Source organism: Jaculus jaculus, chromosome 6 (assembly GCF_020740685.1).
Source record: "Jaculus jaculus isolate mJacJac1 chromosome 6, mJacJac1.mat.Y.cur, whole genome shotgun sequence".
NCBI lineage: Eukaryota > Metazoa > Chordata > Mammalia > Rodentia > Dipodidae > Jaculus > Jaculus jaculus.
The window spans coordinates 150172863-150189115 of record NC_059107.1 but is presented as its reverse complement, the minus strand read 5'-3'; the positions used below and the strand labels follow the sequence as shown (position 1 = coordinate 150189115).

Here is a 16253-nt window from a genome sequence, read left to right as displayed (position 1 = left end):
AAACAAAAAAAAATTAAAAAAATAAAAGCTCTGTGTGAGATGTTAAAATCTGCGAAATTCTCCATAAGCTGGATGTTTCTGACAAGTGTATTTGTATGAAATGAGCTTTTGCTGTAGGATTTTGCTTTGGGGCTTTAAACTTCTAAAAGTACTGTTTGAGATTCTTGAAAGTCAGCAAAGAACCTTGATTTAACTGAATGTACTTAAGCTTTGATTCCACTGTTAACAAGTGCTGTTAAGGAGTGTGTGTGTGTTACAAAATCGGAGTGGTTTCCCTAGGAAACAGATCAAGTGTTTTCACAGATCAGAGTGCTTTCTGTGTGCTTTTCTGTTGTTGTAGATGGTGGCTAGAGGGCATTGAGCAAGACTTTAACTTGATAGGTAGCAGGCAAATTAGAAATTGTGGTAGAAGAACTGCAAATAGCAATTATTAATGTCAAGAACGGTTTTGAAATTTAAGTAACAAGACGTTGACTAATTTTTTTTTAAGGTGTTCCTGAACACCCAGATGTGCACCTCTGTAACTGTGGCAAAGAGTGCAATTCCTATTCAGAGTTCAAAGCTCACCTGACCAGCCACATCCATAACCACCTCCCTAGCCAGGGTCATAGCAGCAGCCACGGACCAAGCCACAACAAAGAAAGAAAGTGGAAGTGTTCGATGTGCCCCCAGGCGTTCATCTCTCCTTCCAAGCTCCATGTCCACTTCATGGGCCATATGGGCATGAAGCCCCACAAGTGTGACTTCTGTAGCAAGGCTTTTAGTGATCCAAGCAATTTGCGGACACACCTCAAGATACATACAGGTGAGCTGTGTTGGGTCATCAGAATAGAGTTGTTGCAACGATTAGAAATTGAGAGAAACCGTTGTGGTAGAGTTGTGATGTGTCATAGGAAGAGTCCTGGAGGCTGTGGGTATGACCTTGTTGTGTGGTGAACCTTCCACTTATGAAGGCAAGTGTTCCATTTGTAGGTATCCCTACCATAGCTTGAGAGTGCCATGAAAAAGGTAATTAGGGGCTGGGTTCTGGGGAATCGAACCTGGGTCCTTTGGCTTTGCAGGCAAGTGCCTTAACTGCTAAGCCATCTCTCCAGCCCTGTGATTTTTGAGCCTTCAGTTTTTAAACTCCATGCAGACCAGCCCCTTTCTTTCAGCTCTTTATGTTTCTCATGTATAGTACAAATAATTGACAAGGTTTTAGCTTTGGTGGTTGGGTTATTTGTTCTGCAAATCATTAAAAGGAAGTTTTATCTTTTTGTATTGGCTGAGTAGAGTCCAGGTGTCCTGCAGAAGCTAGAACAATGACTGTAGCCTGTATGAAAAGGTTTGCCAGCCCCTGACCATACTCTTGTATTTATTTCATTTCTGGCTAATGAGGTCATACATATTTACATTTAAGAAGGAGATAGAAACGTACAAAATATGGCATAAAAATGCCTAGAGACAAGTGCTAGAATTTATAAGCTCTTTTATATTAGGTAGGGCACTGGGATTATAAGTGACTCCTCCACCAAGCCCTGTATCATGTTAGTTGTAGCAGACAGACAGACAGACAGATCTTAAAGGAGGTTAGATATGTCAGCTTTGCTAGCTTTAGATACAGGTGATAAATTAAATGGCTGAGTGTCTCAAGGTCTAGGAAGCGCAGTGCCTAGAACCTGTTAGATCTGCTTTATTCCTGCCTGTGAGGCCTACCCACCTTGTGTCTCGAGAATGCGTTGGTTGTTTTATTCCCAGTGTGATAGACCTTGGGTTAATTTGCAGGTCAAAAGAACTATAGGTGTACTTTGTGTGACAAGTCTTTCACCCAGAAGGCTCACCTGGAGTCTCACATGGTCATCCACACGGGTGAGAAGAACCTCAAGTGTGATTACTGTGACAAGCTGTTCATGCGGAGGCAGGACCTCAAGCAGCATGTGCTCATCCACACACAGTAAGTGCTCTGTAGTCGAGATGCTGTCCTCAGTCGGCTGTTGTGTGAGCTCCTGCCCTTGAGGTGCCAAGTGAGCATCTGACCTTCTGCCATTCATACAGTGTAGATGCCGCCTGTGTTCCCCACATCGCCAAGCATGGTTTTCTTCTTTATTCTGGAAGGATTCACTTGTCTGTTTTCTGTTCATCTTTTCCCATATTTGTGTTTATTTTGACTCATGTTTTTAAAAACATCTTACTCATTTAATGACTTTTTTTTTTTTTTTTTTTTTTTTTTGAGGTAGAGTCTTGCTCTAGCCCAGGCAGACCTGGAACACTATGTAGTCTTAGGGCCTCGAACTCACCTCTGCCTCCCGAGTGCTGGGATTGAAGGCATGTGTCACCACGCCCGGCTCATTTAATGACTTTTTTAAAAAACTGCCTCTTCGATGCCCAGCATTGTGCTAGGGGTAAAGATACACAGAGATGAAGGACACTACCCCTGTCTCCACAAAGCTCAAACTCTGGTACATAAACTAGATAAGTAAACGCTTACCATGCTGTGTTGAATTGGATGCTAAAAGCCCACAGAAAAGGGTTCCTGAGCTGCTGGACACAGTGGTACACTCTAATGCAGATTCTTAGCTGCAGGCAAAAGGATTGTGAGTTTGAAGCTAGCCTGGTTTACCTAGTGAGTCCTTGTCTCAGAACAAAAGTACAGGACTGGTAATATAGCTTAGTGGGAGAGTGCTTATCTAGCCCAAGGTCCTGAGCCCAGTCCTCAGGACTGGAAAGAAGCACCCAAGCTGACTGGGGGCCGAGTGTGTGTGGTGGTTTGAATGTCTGACCCATAGTCTCAGGCTTTTTTGTTTTCCTATTTTTATTGCTTTTGTTTTTCAAGGTAGAGTCTCACTGTAGCTCAGGGTGGCCTTGAACTCACGATAGTCCTCCTACCTCTGCTTTCTGAGTGCTGGGATTAAAGGTGTGCACTCGCCACCATGGCCAGCTTTTTTTTCCCCTATTTTTATTTATTTATTTATTTTTAATCTTAACATTTTTTATTTATTTGAGAGACAGAGAGTGAGATAGAGAATAGGCATGCCAGGGCTTCCTGCCACTGCTCATGAACTCCAGACGCATGTGCCACCTTGTACATCTGGCTTATGTGGGTCCTAGAGAATTGAACCTGGATCCTTTTTTTTTTTTATTATTGATGACTTCCATAATTATAGAAAACAAACCATAATAATTCCCTCCCTCCCCTACTTCCCCCTTCACAAATCCATGCTCCATCATATCCCCTACTCTTCTCAATTAGTTTCTTTTATTTTGATGTAATTATCTTTTCCTCTTATTATGAGGGTCTTGGGTAGGTAGTGCCAGGCACTGAGAGGTCATGGATATCCAGGCCCATTTGTGTCTGGAAGAGTGCATTGTAAGCCGTCCTACCCTTCCTTCAACTCTTACATTCTTTCTGCCTCCTCTTCTGCAATAGATCCTGTGCCTTGGAGGGTGTGATGGAGATGTTTCAGTGCTGAGCCCTCCTCTGACACTTCTCTGCACCATGGTGCCTTTTGAGTCATCCCCATGGTCACTGCCATCTGAAAAGAGAAGCTTCTCTAATCAGAAGTGAGAGTAGCATTAATATATGGGTATGAACAGTGCTTATAGGGCAGTTTTGTGAGCATAATATATGCATTTAGCCAGACACCAGCAAGCATTATAACCCCTGGGGCTCATGACCTCCCCTGTCAAAGGCTTTTGACTAGGTTTTTAGTACCAGTTATGTATTCTGTCCTGTAGAATGGGCCTGTAGTCCAATTAGAGAGGGATTGGTTTTCCTCATAACTGATGTGCTGATTTTGACCTGTTGGCTCATTTGGACTGGCTGGCCAAACTTAGGGCTTGCAATGTCTATTGTCTTCATGCAGTATGGATTTTGTCAGCTTTCTATTAGCTGGTCTATAGGGAGGAGGTTTTCAGCTCAGCTCCAGCAGGATTTCTCACTGACCTTGCAGCCCAAGTATGTGGAATCTTCAGCAATAGGGTCTTACCATCTAATCCTGGTGGGAAACCAAGGGCCTCAGCAATGGCCTGTAATGTTTTGGGGGCATCAGGGACCTCCCTGGCCAACAGCTCACTGGAAGATATCCTATACCTGGCATTGAAATTTTTCTAGTAGCAATCTATGGCTTCTGGATGTGCCATTATCCAAAAAAGTAGGTTTCCATATGACCAGGAAGAGGATACTTGACAGGACCCAGTGTGGCGGCTCCCTCCCCTTGGATTTCTAGCCTCCGAAGCTGTGAGGAAATGTCCTATAGCTTCAGCCTCCCTGTCTCCCAAATAGAGGGTAAGTGGGAGGGAGGAATATGAGGAGAATAAGAGCTTTGTTCTCTTACATTTTAAGATGCAAATTCCTGTCCTGGAGGCCCCATAGTCATAACTGCACCCTAACCCAATTTTTAAAAGGCCCACCTTATCATGGAGGTTAGGATTTTAACATTAAAATTTGGGGCCTATGGGAGGGCAAAGGGAAGGATATTAAATTTGGGCTGTCCTAGAACTTGCAATCCTTTTACGTCAGCCTCCAGAGTATGGGGATCAGCAGAGTGTACCACCACACCTGACTTTGACCTTGGTATTTTAAAATGCTCCCCAAGAAAGCTGGGCATAGTGGCTCATGGCCTATAATTATAGTGCCAGCACTTGGGAGGCTGAGGTAGGATTGTCACCCTGAGTTCAATGCCTACCTGGACAACAAAGTGAGTTCCTGGTCAGTCTGGGCTGGAGTAAGATCCTGTCTCAAATAGAAAACAAAACAAAAAGTTCCTCAAGCAGCTATTGTATAACCAGGCTTGAGAACAGTTGATTAGTTCCAAAGGAATATACTGGTTCCCAGCATGTCAGGCAAGTATGTTTTTTTATTATTTCCTATAGTAATATGATACATTCTAATAATATACATTGTTATAACATGAATATAATACATAATTATATACTATATAAAATACAATAATGTACATGATTTCTTATTGTGTATGTGAGTGCAAGGTGTGTGTGCTCCATGGTCCACCTGTGGATGTCAGATGACAGCTGTCAGGTTGGTCCTTGCCTGTCCACATCATGTGACAGGTTTCTTGCTCTGCATTTTTGCTGTGCTTCTTTATGAGAAATCTCCTGTGTCTGCCATTTTGCTGTCAGTGTGCTGGGATTGCAGAGGTGTACCAAGGCTTACACATTTTACTAGAGTCTGGGAATTAAACTCAGGAACTCCAGTTTGAGCAGCCAGCGCTTTATCCACTGAGCCATCTCTCCAGCCCCTCATTATTATTATTTTTGAATTCTAACTATTTGAAGTTCTGTGGTAAAGTTTTGTTTGAGTCAAGTTCTTATCAGTCTCTCCACCCTTTCACTCTGTGTCTGTAACTGTAATAACATACCTGAGTTTACTGTTTCTACTTATATCTACTTGAGTGAATGCCATAAGCTTTTTAAATTGACTGAACAAACTACAAGGTGGCCCCATTAGCACAGGAGTCCACAATGGAGAAAAGTGCACTTTTGCTGTTTGTTTCATGACTTCACTGATTCCGGAGGGGGGGCTCCTCTGACAAAGGCCCAAAAGCTCGAGTTTATAAAGAGCCTGTGCCTTCGCTGTCATTTGCAACCCCAAATCAAATGCTTTTCATTTGTTCCTCCTAGAGAACGCCAGATCAAGTGTCCCAAGTGTGATAAACTGTTTTTGAGGACAAATCACTTAAAGAAACATCTCAATTCTCATGAAGGAAAGCGAGATTATGTCTGTGAAAAATGTACAAAAGCTTACCTAACCAAATATCATCTCACTCGCCACCTGAAAACCTGCAAAGGGCCTACATCCAGTTCTTCAGCTCAGGAGGAGGAAGAGGAGGATGACTCTGAGGAGGAGGACCTCGCAGACTCCATGAGGACAGATGACTGTAGGGTTAACAGTGCTCTGTACTCAGCAGATGAGGCTCTGTCTGCACATAAATAAGGAGAAGCAGCTGCTTCGGACGGACACGCAGGGGAAGACAGCAGGTGCGCTGCCGTAGCTTGTCTGTCAAGGGCTCTGCGTCCTTCTAGCCAGCCAGAGCGGACTGAATGCGAATGGGTAAAGCACTTACTTACAGGGCGGTTTCTGAAGGGAAGCTCTTCAGAATGGACTGGGAGAAGAGGACGTGTACCCCTTTTAAGTGATGGATGGGGAGGAATGGGTCAGCTTTTAAGGACTTGTTCTCTGTGTGACAGTTTGGGAGGTGCATCTGTGCCTGAGTGGCCTTCTGTCCAAGCAAGTCAGATTTATTGTACATTATTCCATTTTCCCCCAGCCCTGGGACTTGGTAACACCTGCTGTACCCTCTCCTGACCACCTGGGACTTCAGATAGGTCCTGAGACCCAAATTTTCAGCACCTGTCGCTCAGAGCAATGCTGGAGAAAGGAAAAGGAGATATACCTGGCTTTGCTGGAAGCCAAAATAAGTCATGTCTTCATTGTTCCATCCAGATCCTTCAGGTTTAGTCATGTCTGTGTCACCACTAAAGCTTCCAGCCATTCAGAGAGGACCTGGAAGTGTTGGTCCACATGATGCCTGTTGGGTAGTCTCCTTTCAACAGGTGCATGTGGACTAACCTCAGACTGACACCGTGGCCTGTGCTGAGTTTACTGTGAGAAGCAGCCGGGAGCCATGCCAGCGCCCCAACTCCAGCTGCAGCTCGCAGCTGCAGACGCGCTGCGCTGCCACGCGGTTCGGCCCTCCCAGGTGTTCTGAAGGCCCCACCACGTGAGTTTGGAGGATGCCAAAGGATTCAGAAGGTAGAGAAGCTCACTGCTCACCACATGGGCTGGTTTTCAGGTCCTGGTGAACAGGAATGCCCAGATTTGGGCAAAAAACAGTTGTATCTGAAATTGACAGGATTGATTAAACATGCCCTCTTGCTTGAAGGCACAACCTCAACTGGAGTGGACAGCTCTGGTGGGAAGGTTTGCTGCTAACGTATTTATGGAATGAATGTATTTCGTTTAAATCTGTATTCCTCTAGGAAGGATTAAAATCATTGTTTTTTAAAAAATTCTCCATCTTATTTTGCAGAGGAAGATGAATGGGACTTCTAGAGAAATTAAGTACAACTTGAATTTATCTCTGATGTCATGTAATTGTGTGTAATAGTGTTTAGCCTCTGCTTCTGGGGTTTCTAGTCCTCCCCTCCTGCCCCCTTCCTGAGGGCATGCCTTTGCTGCCTCCTGGAGAACTGGCGGGTCGGCAGTTGAGGGTGGCTGACTTAGGGGTGGCTGCTGACACTGGGTCATGAAGCATCCTCAGGACTCCTTTCATGCCTGGAGTAGCTCCATAGGTCAGCCTTCTGCCAAAGGCGTCCTGGTCGCAGGCACACCCTGCTCCCAGGAAGCGACTGGTGCTAAAACTAACTCTCCCTTTATCTCAACAGCACATATTAAGTTCCCTTGCTGTCCTGTAGAAGCACTACCCGTGACAGTTCATCCTAATGTTAAAAGCCTCAAAGCCAGGTATGGTAGTGTATGCCTTTAATCCCAGCATTCAGGAGGCAGAGGTAGGAGGACCGCCGAGAGTTCGAGGCCACCCTGAGAATACACAGTGAACTCCAGGTCATCCTGGACTTGAGTGAGACCCTACCTCAAAAAACCCAAAAAAGCAGTGTCAAGAGGAAGTTCAGAAAACAGCCTCACTGAGAATGTAGCAGTTACCGCTGGCTTACAGTTGTTTCTTCTCACTCCTTTTCACCTCTTGGTTTTAAGTAGGATCACATTCTAAATCATTTTCCTAAAGTAGACACATTACTAACAGCCCTTTAGACCAGATTCACATTGGAAAACAACATGCAAAGAGTGGAAACACATTTACAGATCAAGTGTTTTTTTTTTTTTTTTTGATACAGGGTCTCTTGCCCAGGCTGACCTGCAACTGGCCTCACACGCACAGCAATCCTCTTACTTTGGCCTCCTGAGTGTTGGGAATAAATGTGTATACTACCATGCCCTACACTACAAATAAAAATTTAAAGACACAAAAGACTTAACAAGGGCTAGAGGGATGGCTTAGTGGTTAAGGTGTTTGCCTGCAAAGCCAAAGGACCGAGGTTCGATTCCCCAGGACCCGCATTAGCCAGATGCACAAGGGGTCCCACGTGTCTGGAGTTCGTTTGCAGTGGCTGGAGGCCCTGGCATACCCATTCTCTGTCCCCCCCCCCCTCTGTCAAATAAATAAAATAAAAATAAAAAAAGAGATTTAACAGGTGAAATAGAAATGGACTAGAACATGGAACATGCTCAGCCTCACCAGTAATGTCAGCACAGGTGATACCGCCTACAAAGAATAAAGATCTGAGGCCTCAGCACTGCCCATTTTCCCCAGTACTACCCGTTCTCGACACTTCGGGAAATGCGAGATGAGAGATGGCTCGGTGGTTAAGGCACTTGCCTGCAAAGACTTAACCCGATTTGATTCCCCAGGACCCATGTAAAGCCAGCTGCACAAAATGGAGCATGCATCTGGAGTTCATTTGCAGAAGCTGGAGGCGCCCATTCCTTCTGTCTCTATTCTCTCTCATCTCTGCAATTTTGTTGTTGTTGTTTGCTTTTTGAAGTACTCACTCTAGCTCAGGCTGACCTGGAATTTACTATAGTCTCAGTGTGGCTTCAAACTCACAGTGGTCCTCCTACCTCTGCCTCCCAAGTGCTGGGATTAAAGGCATGCGCCACCATGCCCAGCCAATTAAAAAAAAAAAAAAAAACCTCTTAGAAAGTAATCTGGAAATATCAAAAAAAAATTTGTGGAATATACATTCTCACTCAGTAAATCTAGAAAGCTATTTTCCACATCTTGAAATAACCCATACCTGTATAGAATCCTAGTCTGTCCTTATGGCTGTGTGCTGTGGATGGAGAACACTCCAGTCAGTATTCTGTTTTTGTTTTTCTTTTTAAAAATATTTTTGTTCATTTTTATTTATTGAAAGTGACAGAGAGAGAGGGAGAGAGAGAGAGGCACATGGAGAAAGAATGGGTACACCAGGGCCTCCAGCCACTGCAAACGCACTCCAGATGCGTGCACCCCCTTGTGCATCTGGCTAACGTGGGTCCTGGGAAATCGAGCCTCGAACCGGGGTCCTTAGGCTTCATAGGCAAGTGCTTAACCACTAAGCCATCTCTCCAGCCCTTGTTTTTGTTTTTTTGAGGTAGGGTTTCACTCTAGCTCAGGCTGATCTGGAGTTCAATATGTAGTCTCAGAGTGGCCTCGAACTCTCGGTGATGCTCCTACCTCTGCCTCCTGAGTGCTGGGATTAAAGGCGTGTGCCACCATGCCCAGCCACTCCAGTATTTTTAACAAAGTGTTCTACAGAAAGGAAAAGCATAAGTATTGGCAAATCCCCCCTAAGCAGCACAATGCTGACATCAAGGTGAATGAGGTAAAGCCATTTGTCCTGTGATCCCAGCAGGACAGGTTAGTTGAAGACGTGTCTGATCATGGTACCCTTGCATATTGTACAAACGGGCTGTAGGAGTCTGTAGTTTGGATGTCTGCATCGAAGCACGGGCTGAGGAGTTGGCTCTGATTGCTGTGCCAGTGTGAGGATCTAAATTCGAAACCCACATGGAACCAGATGCTGTAGACTAAACCCCAGCACACCTATGGTGAGGAGGGGTGGAGGCAGGAGAATGGGGGTGGGGGAGATGGAGCAAAGCATTTCTTTGAGGCAGGGTCTCACTCCAGCCCTGGGTGACCTGGAGTTCACTCTATGTAAGTCCTAGCTTGGCCTCAAACACATGGTAGTCCTCCTACCTCTACCTTCCAAAAGATATGCGCCACCACATCCAGCAAGCAGCACAGGAAAAGTTGTAAAGGATTGTAGTGGACGAAAGAGAATAAGTTGTAAGGTTAAAGTAGGTTGTAAACAGGTTTGAAAAACACTTAAAAGGATATGGTTATAACTCAATTATAATCAAAACTTGCTAGAAGCCGGGCATTGTGGTAAACGCCTTTAATCCCAGCACTCAGAAGGCAGAGGTAGGATCACTGTGAGTTCGAGGTCACCCTGAGACTACATAGTGAATTCCAGGTCAGCCTGGGCTAGAGTGAGCCCCTACCTTGAAAACAACAACAAATAGTTAGAATTCCTGAGGTCAAAATTCAATACAGGGCTGTAGGGATGGTTTAGCGGTAAGGGCACTTGCATGCAAAGCCAAAGGACCTAGGTTCTATTCCGTAGGATCTACATAAGCCAGATGTCCAAGGTGGTGCATGCATCTGGAGTTTGTTTGCAGTGGCCGGAGGTCTTGACATGCCCATTCTCTCTCTCTCTCTGACTCTCAAAAAAAAAAAAAAAAATCAATACACTTAGATAAAATGAATGTAGTCTCTGTACAACATTAAGGTTTTTCTTAAGTGCTAAACAGCTCATAAGGAAGCTTTTAGCTCCTCTGCCTAACCCAATTTCATTGGTTCTTTTGTAATTTCATTTTTTTTTTTTTTTTTTTACTGCTGAATCAAACTCCACTGTGTAAATGTGCCACATCTTCATTATCCACTTAGCAGTTGAGGATCATCTAGGCTGAATTATTTAGGGGTTGAGAAAATTGTGCAGTGGTTAAAGGCGCTTGTTTGCAAAGCCCACCAGTCCGAGTGAGGTTTAATTCCCAAGCTCCCCAAGCAAGCAGGATGCACAATATGGTATAAGCAAGAGGCCCTGATGTTTCAGCCCCACCACACATGCAAATAAGTATACATAAAAAATTAAAAATAATATGTCATGGTTGTACATGCGTTTAGTCCTAGCACTTGAGAGGCTAAGGTAGGAGGAGTTAGAGGTCAGCCTGGGGCTGTAGAGTGAGTTTTCAGCCTGAGCTAGAGTGAGACCCTGTCTTGAAAACAGACACAAAGATTAATTTTTACCTCGTGACAAAAATTGGGCTGATCGTGGTGGTACACATCCTTAATCCTAGCACTTGGGAGGGAGAGGGAGGATCGCCATGAGTTTGAGGCCACTTTGATACTACATAGTGAATTTTAGGTCAGTAAGACCTTACCTTGAAAAACAAAAACTGATAAAGCCTGAGGGGGCGGGCGGGGGGGTAGACAGCATAGAGGGGAACTTCTTTGCATGTCTTCTCTTGCATGAATTTTGCTCAGCTTTGTTTCATGGTGTAGTGCCAGCCAATCTGTCACAGCTACACACGGAAGTTGGCCCTCCATATCTGTGTGGATTCAGCCAACCATGAATGGAAACTATGGTGCACACCTTTAATTGCAGCACTTGGGAGACAGAAGTAGGAAGATTGCATGAGTTCAAGGCCACCCTGAGACTACTGAGTGAATTCCAGGTTAGCCTAGGCTAAAGCAAGACCCTGACGTGGAAAACAAAAACAAAAACAGCATTTGTACAGAACATGTACACACCCCTTTTCTTGTCATCATCCCTTAAACAATGCACTACAGCTATCTTGAGAGCTTGTTTGGAGGGTCTAGCAGGGGAGTTCAGCTACTCGTATACCCTTGACGGAAGACCAGTCCTGTATTCAGGGAAGGCCGTCCTCTTTGACCGAGTGCAAAGCTTTGGGAGGGACACACGTGGAGTAGTGAGGGAGGAAGGGGACACCTGCCTAGTCAGCCAGATCAGCTGAATCAACCCTGGCGATCAGTGGGGTGACAGGTGTTGCAGCCAGATCTCCCTCACACCCCAGCACAGCTATCTTGAAATTATTGAAGTGTAGGGGAGGATTGCATAGGTTATATGCAAATACAATGTCATGTTATGTAAGGGACTTGAACACCCATGTATTCTAGGATGGGATGCAGTCCTAGGATCACATCCCCAGATACCAAGCCTGTATATATGACAAGAATCTGCTCTGATAGCATTTGTTTTGTTTTGCTTTTATTATGACTTCCCTTCCCCCTCAAAGAATATGTAATAATAAAAAGAATATATGGTATACTCAATATATCGGGAACTTCACAGCATGTGGTTGAGGTTGTTCAAAGTTGAGGCCCTCTGTCAGTGCTCGACTTACTCATATATAAATTGGGAGAGTATTAGTGAGCTTTGAATACCAAGATATAAATGGTTATATTTAGATCTGGGGCTGGAGGGATGGCTTAGCGGTTAAGGCATTTGCCTGCAAAACCAAAGGGCCCAGGTTTGATTCCCTAGGACCCACGTGCACAAGAAGGTGTACATGTCTGGAGTTCATTTTCAGTGGCTGGAGGCCGTAGCCCACCCATTCTTTCTCTGTCAAATAATATTTTTAGATCTGGGACCCATAGCATTTTCATGTGATTCCTGTGGTGGTTTGATTCAGGTGTCCCCTATAAACCTAGGTGTTCTAAATGTTAGGTTCCCAGCTGATGGAGATTTGGAAATTAACCCCTCCTGGAGGCAGTGTATTGTTGGGGGTGGGCTTATGGGTGTTATAGCCAGTGTCCCCTTGCCAGTGTTTGGCACTCTCTCCTGCTGCTTGTTGTCCACCTGATGTTGGTGAGGATGTGATGTCCACTCTCTGTTCATGCCATCATTTTCCATGACATCATGGAGCTTCCCTTCGAGTCTGTAAGCCAGAATAAACCTATTTGCCCACATGCTGTTCTTGGTGGTTGTTTTCTGCCAGCAATGCAAACCTGTGTGCATCAATAAAGTTGGTTCCAAGAAGTGTGGTGTTTGTTCCTAGACAACGGAGTGTGTGGTTTTCGGCCTTCTGGAGCTAAGTTTTGAGGAAGGAATGTGGAAGAATCTGAAATCTTGGCCTAAGAGACACCTTACAGTGCTGTAAGTACAGCTTGATGGGCTATTCTGGTCAGAGTTGAAAGACCTGAGTGCAGTAAGAACTATGGGTTGTGAGGTTTAGCTTATGAGGGTGAGAGCGAGCTTTGCCTGTGCTGGGCTAGAAGCAGTTTGTGTAAGAAGCTTGTTGTTATGCTCATGTCCTGAGAATTACTGCAGGGTTGCATTGTGTAGAAATGAACTAGTATGAGCAGAGGGATATGATGCAGAAATGAAATATTTGGGCTGAAACTGCTGCCTGTTCAGCTGCAATTGTATGAGAGATTACAACCTTTGATATTGGGCCAGCTGACCTGCATTGGGACAAGAGAAAGAATGCAGTCTTTTGAATTTGCAACAGAGTTTTGTGTTTTGGAAACAACAATGAACAGTGTGAAGCAGGTTTGCTGGATGCCTGCATGAAGACCTGATGGGGTGACAGGATGGACTATGGGTTGCAGTGGAGACCCACTGGAGATACTGGGACCATAAGATAGCTGCTAAGGAGAGCTGCCAGCCCTGATGACATTTACCAGGACTGTCTGTTGCCTAGCTAGGGGTGGAATTGGAACTCCAGAAACTTATTGCTGGTTAGAATTATCGAACTTGGAGACTTGTCACTGATTAGAGTTGTTGGATTTGGAGTTACAGAGTTTGATGTTTGCCCTGTTTAAATCTTGTATTGGTTGAATATTTCTTTGCTATACTCAATGCCATCTTTGCAGTGTGAATGTTTATTCTGTGCCATTATGGTTTTTTTTGGGGGGATGATTTTTTTGGTATTATGGCTCAGTTAGAAGACCTTAGATATGGGGATGTATGAACATTATTATTATTATTATTAATAATAAAATTATGGGGACTTTTAAAAGTTGGACTGAATGCATAGCACTTTACATCATGGATGGTTATGGGAGCCAGGGGTGGAATATGGTGGTTTAATTCAGGTGTCCCCCATAAAGTTGATGTTCTGAATGCTATTTATTTAAGAGAAAGCAAGTATAGGTGCACCAGGGCATCTTGCAAAATGAACTCGGGACACATGAGCCACATTGTGCATCTGGCTTTATGTGAAAACTGGGGAATTGAATCCAGGCCAGCAGGTTTTGTAAACATATGCCATTAACTGCAGTTCCATCTCCCCAGTCCTGAATGTCAATTTGCACTCCTTTTTATTCTGAATGAATTTTCTAGGTATTATATTAAGCAAATAGTTCTTGGCTTTAAGTTGCTCTACTTGTTTCTTCCTAATTTTCCTTATTATTATTATTTTTTTTTTGGTTTTTAATTCCTTTGGCTATTTTTAAAATTTATTCTGTTGACAACTTCTATAATTATAAACAATAAACCATAATTCCCTTCTGTCCCCCACTTTTCCCTTCACAATCAACTCTCCAGTATATCTCCTTTCTCTTAATTAGTCTCTTGTATTTTTTAGAGAGAGAGAGAGAGAGAGAGAGAGAGAGAGAGAGAGAGGGAGGGAGGGAGGGAGGGAGAGAGAATTGGTGTGACAGGGCCTCCGCTGCTGCAATTGAACTCCAGATGCTTGTGCCACCTAGTGGGAATGTGCAATCTGATGCTTGCCTCACCTTTATGCATCTGGCTTATGAGGGATCTGGTGAGTCAAACATGGGTCCTTAGGCTTCACAGGCAAGCACCTTAACTGCTAAGCCATCTCTCAGCCCTAGTCTCTTTTATTTTGGTATCATCATCTTTTCCTCCTATTATGAGAGTCCTGTGTAGGTAGTACCAGGCATTGCAAGGTCATGGATATCCAGGCCATTTTGTGTCTGGAAGACTGCATTGTAAGCAGTTCTACCCTTCCTTTGGCTCTTACATTCTTTCTGCCCCCTCTGCTGCAATGGACCTTTAGTCTTGGAGGGTATGATTGAGATGTTTCAGTGCTGAACACTCCTCTGTCACTTCTTCGTAGCACTATGTGCCTTTTGAATCTCAGAGGTCACCACCTGAAAAGAGAAGCTTCTCTACCCAAAAGTGAGAGTAGTATTGTATGAATGTGAAAGAGAAGTGCTTACTTAAGGGCAGTTTGGTGAGCATAGTATATGCATTTAGCCAAACACCAGCAGGCATTACGCCCTAGGGCTCATGACTTTCCAGGCATGTATTCCTGCCCATGGGCCTGGCCTCCAGTCCAATTAGAGAGCAGTTGGTTTCCCCCATAGCAGACATGCCACTATTGCTCCTGTTGGCTCATTTGGCCTGACTGGCCAGACTTAAGTAAAGCTTGTAGTGTTTACTGTTGTTTATCTACACTGATGACTTCTGTCCCCCGCAGGGCTGCATGCAGTGTAGCTTTTTCCAGCTTTCTGTCTGCTGATCTGTAAGGAGGTGGTTTTCAGCTCAGCTCCAGCTTGATTTCTCAGGGACCTTACAGCACTAGCGTATGGAGTTTTCATCTTTCTTTTTTCTTCCATTCCTCCTTCCTTTTTTTACCAAGGTAGGGTCTCATTCTAATCCAGGCTGGCACAGAACAGTCCTCCTACCTCACTCCCAAGTGCTGGAATTAAAGGCATGAGCCACTATCCCTGGCTACCTGAGCTTCCTTTATTTTCATTTATTTGTGAGAGAGAGGGGGGGGGGAGGTAGGGAAGGAGAAAACAGGTGCACCAGGACCTCTAGCCACTGCAAAGGAACTCCAGATGCATGTGCCGCCTTATGCATCTGACTTTACATGATACTGGAGAATCGAACCTGGGTCCTTTGGCTTTGCAGGCAAGCACCTTAACCACTAACCCCTCTCCAACCCTCCTTTAATTTAATTAATTAATTTATTTGACGTAGGGTCTCCTTCTAGCCCAGGTGGACCTGGAATTCACTATGTAGTCTCAGGGTGGCCTTGAACTCAGGGAGATCCTCCTACCTCTGCCTCCCAAGTGCTGGGATTAAACACTTGCACCACCACATCCGGCTCCTCCCTTTATTGTTTAAATATTTTTCTTTATTTGCAGGCAGAGGGAGATAGGAGAGAGGGAAAGGGGGAGAGAGAATGGGTATGGCAGGGCCTCTAGTTGCTGCAAAGGAACTGCACATACATGTGCCACATTGTGTATCTGTCTTTATGTGGGTACTGGGGAAATCAAACCAGTTTCATTAGGCTTTGCAAACAAGTGGCTTAACCACCAAGCCATCTCTCTAGCCCTAGTTTCTTTTTTCTTTTATTTTTCTAAAAAATTATTTATTTATTTATTTGAGAGCGACAGACACAGAGAGAAAGACAGAGGGAGAGAGAGGGAGAGAGAATGGGTGCGCCAGGGCTTCCAGCCTCTGCAAACGAACTCCAGACGCGTGCGCCCCCTTGTGCATCTGGCTAACGTGGGACCTGGGGAACCGAGTCTCACTCGGGGGTCCTTAGGCTTCACAGGCAAGCGCTTAACCGCTAAGCCATCTCTCCAGCCCCCTGCTTTCTCTTAAATAAATAGCATTCAGAACATCAACTTTATGGGGGACACCTGAATTAAACCACCATATTCCACCCCTGGCTCCCATAACCATCCATGATGTAAAAT

At 44.6% G+C, this 16253-nt stretch overlaps 1 protein-coding gene across 3 annotated transcripts in view; it reads left to right on the top strand.

Moving 5' to 3' along the window:
* The window catches only part of Prdm4 (PR/SET domain 4), a 32794-nt gene extending 25789 nt beyond the window's left edge, over positions 1-7005 (top strand). For all 3 annotated transcript variants that reach the window (XM_045152801.1, XM_045152802.1, XM_045152800.1), the window contains 3 exons: positions 491-805; positions 1765-1933; positions 5617-7005. In XM_045152801.1, coding sequence (XP_045008736.1) covers positions 491-805; positions 1765-1933; positions 5617-5929 — 797 coding nt within the window. In that variant the 3' untranslated portion in view covers positions 5930-7005. The remainder of the gene's footprint in view (positions 1-490; positions 806-1764; positions 1934-5616) is intronic.
* Positions 7006-16253: the final 9248 nt, after the last annotated feature.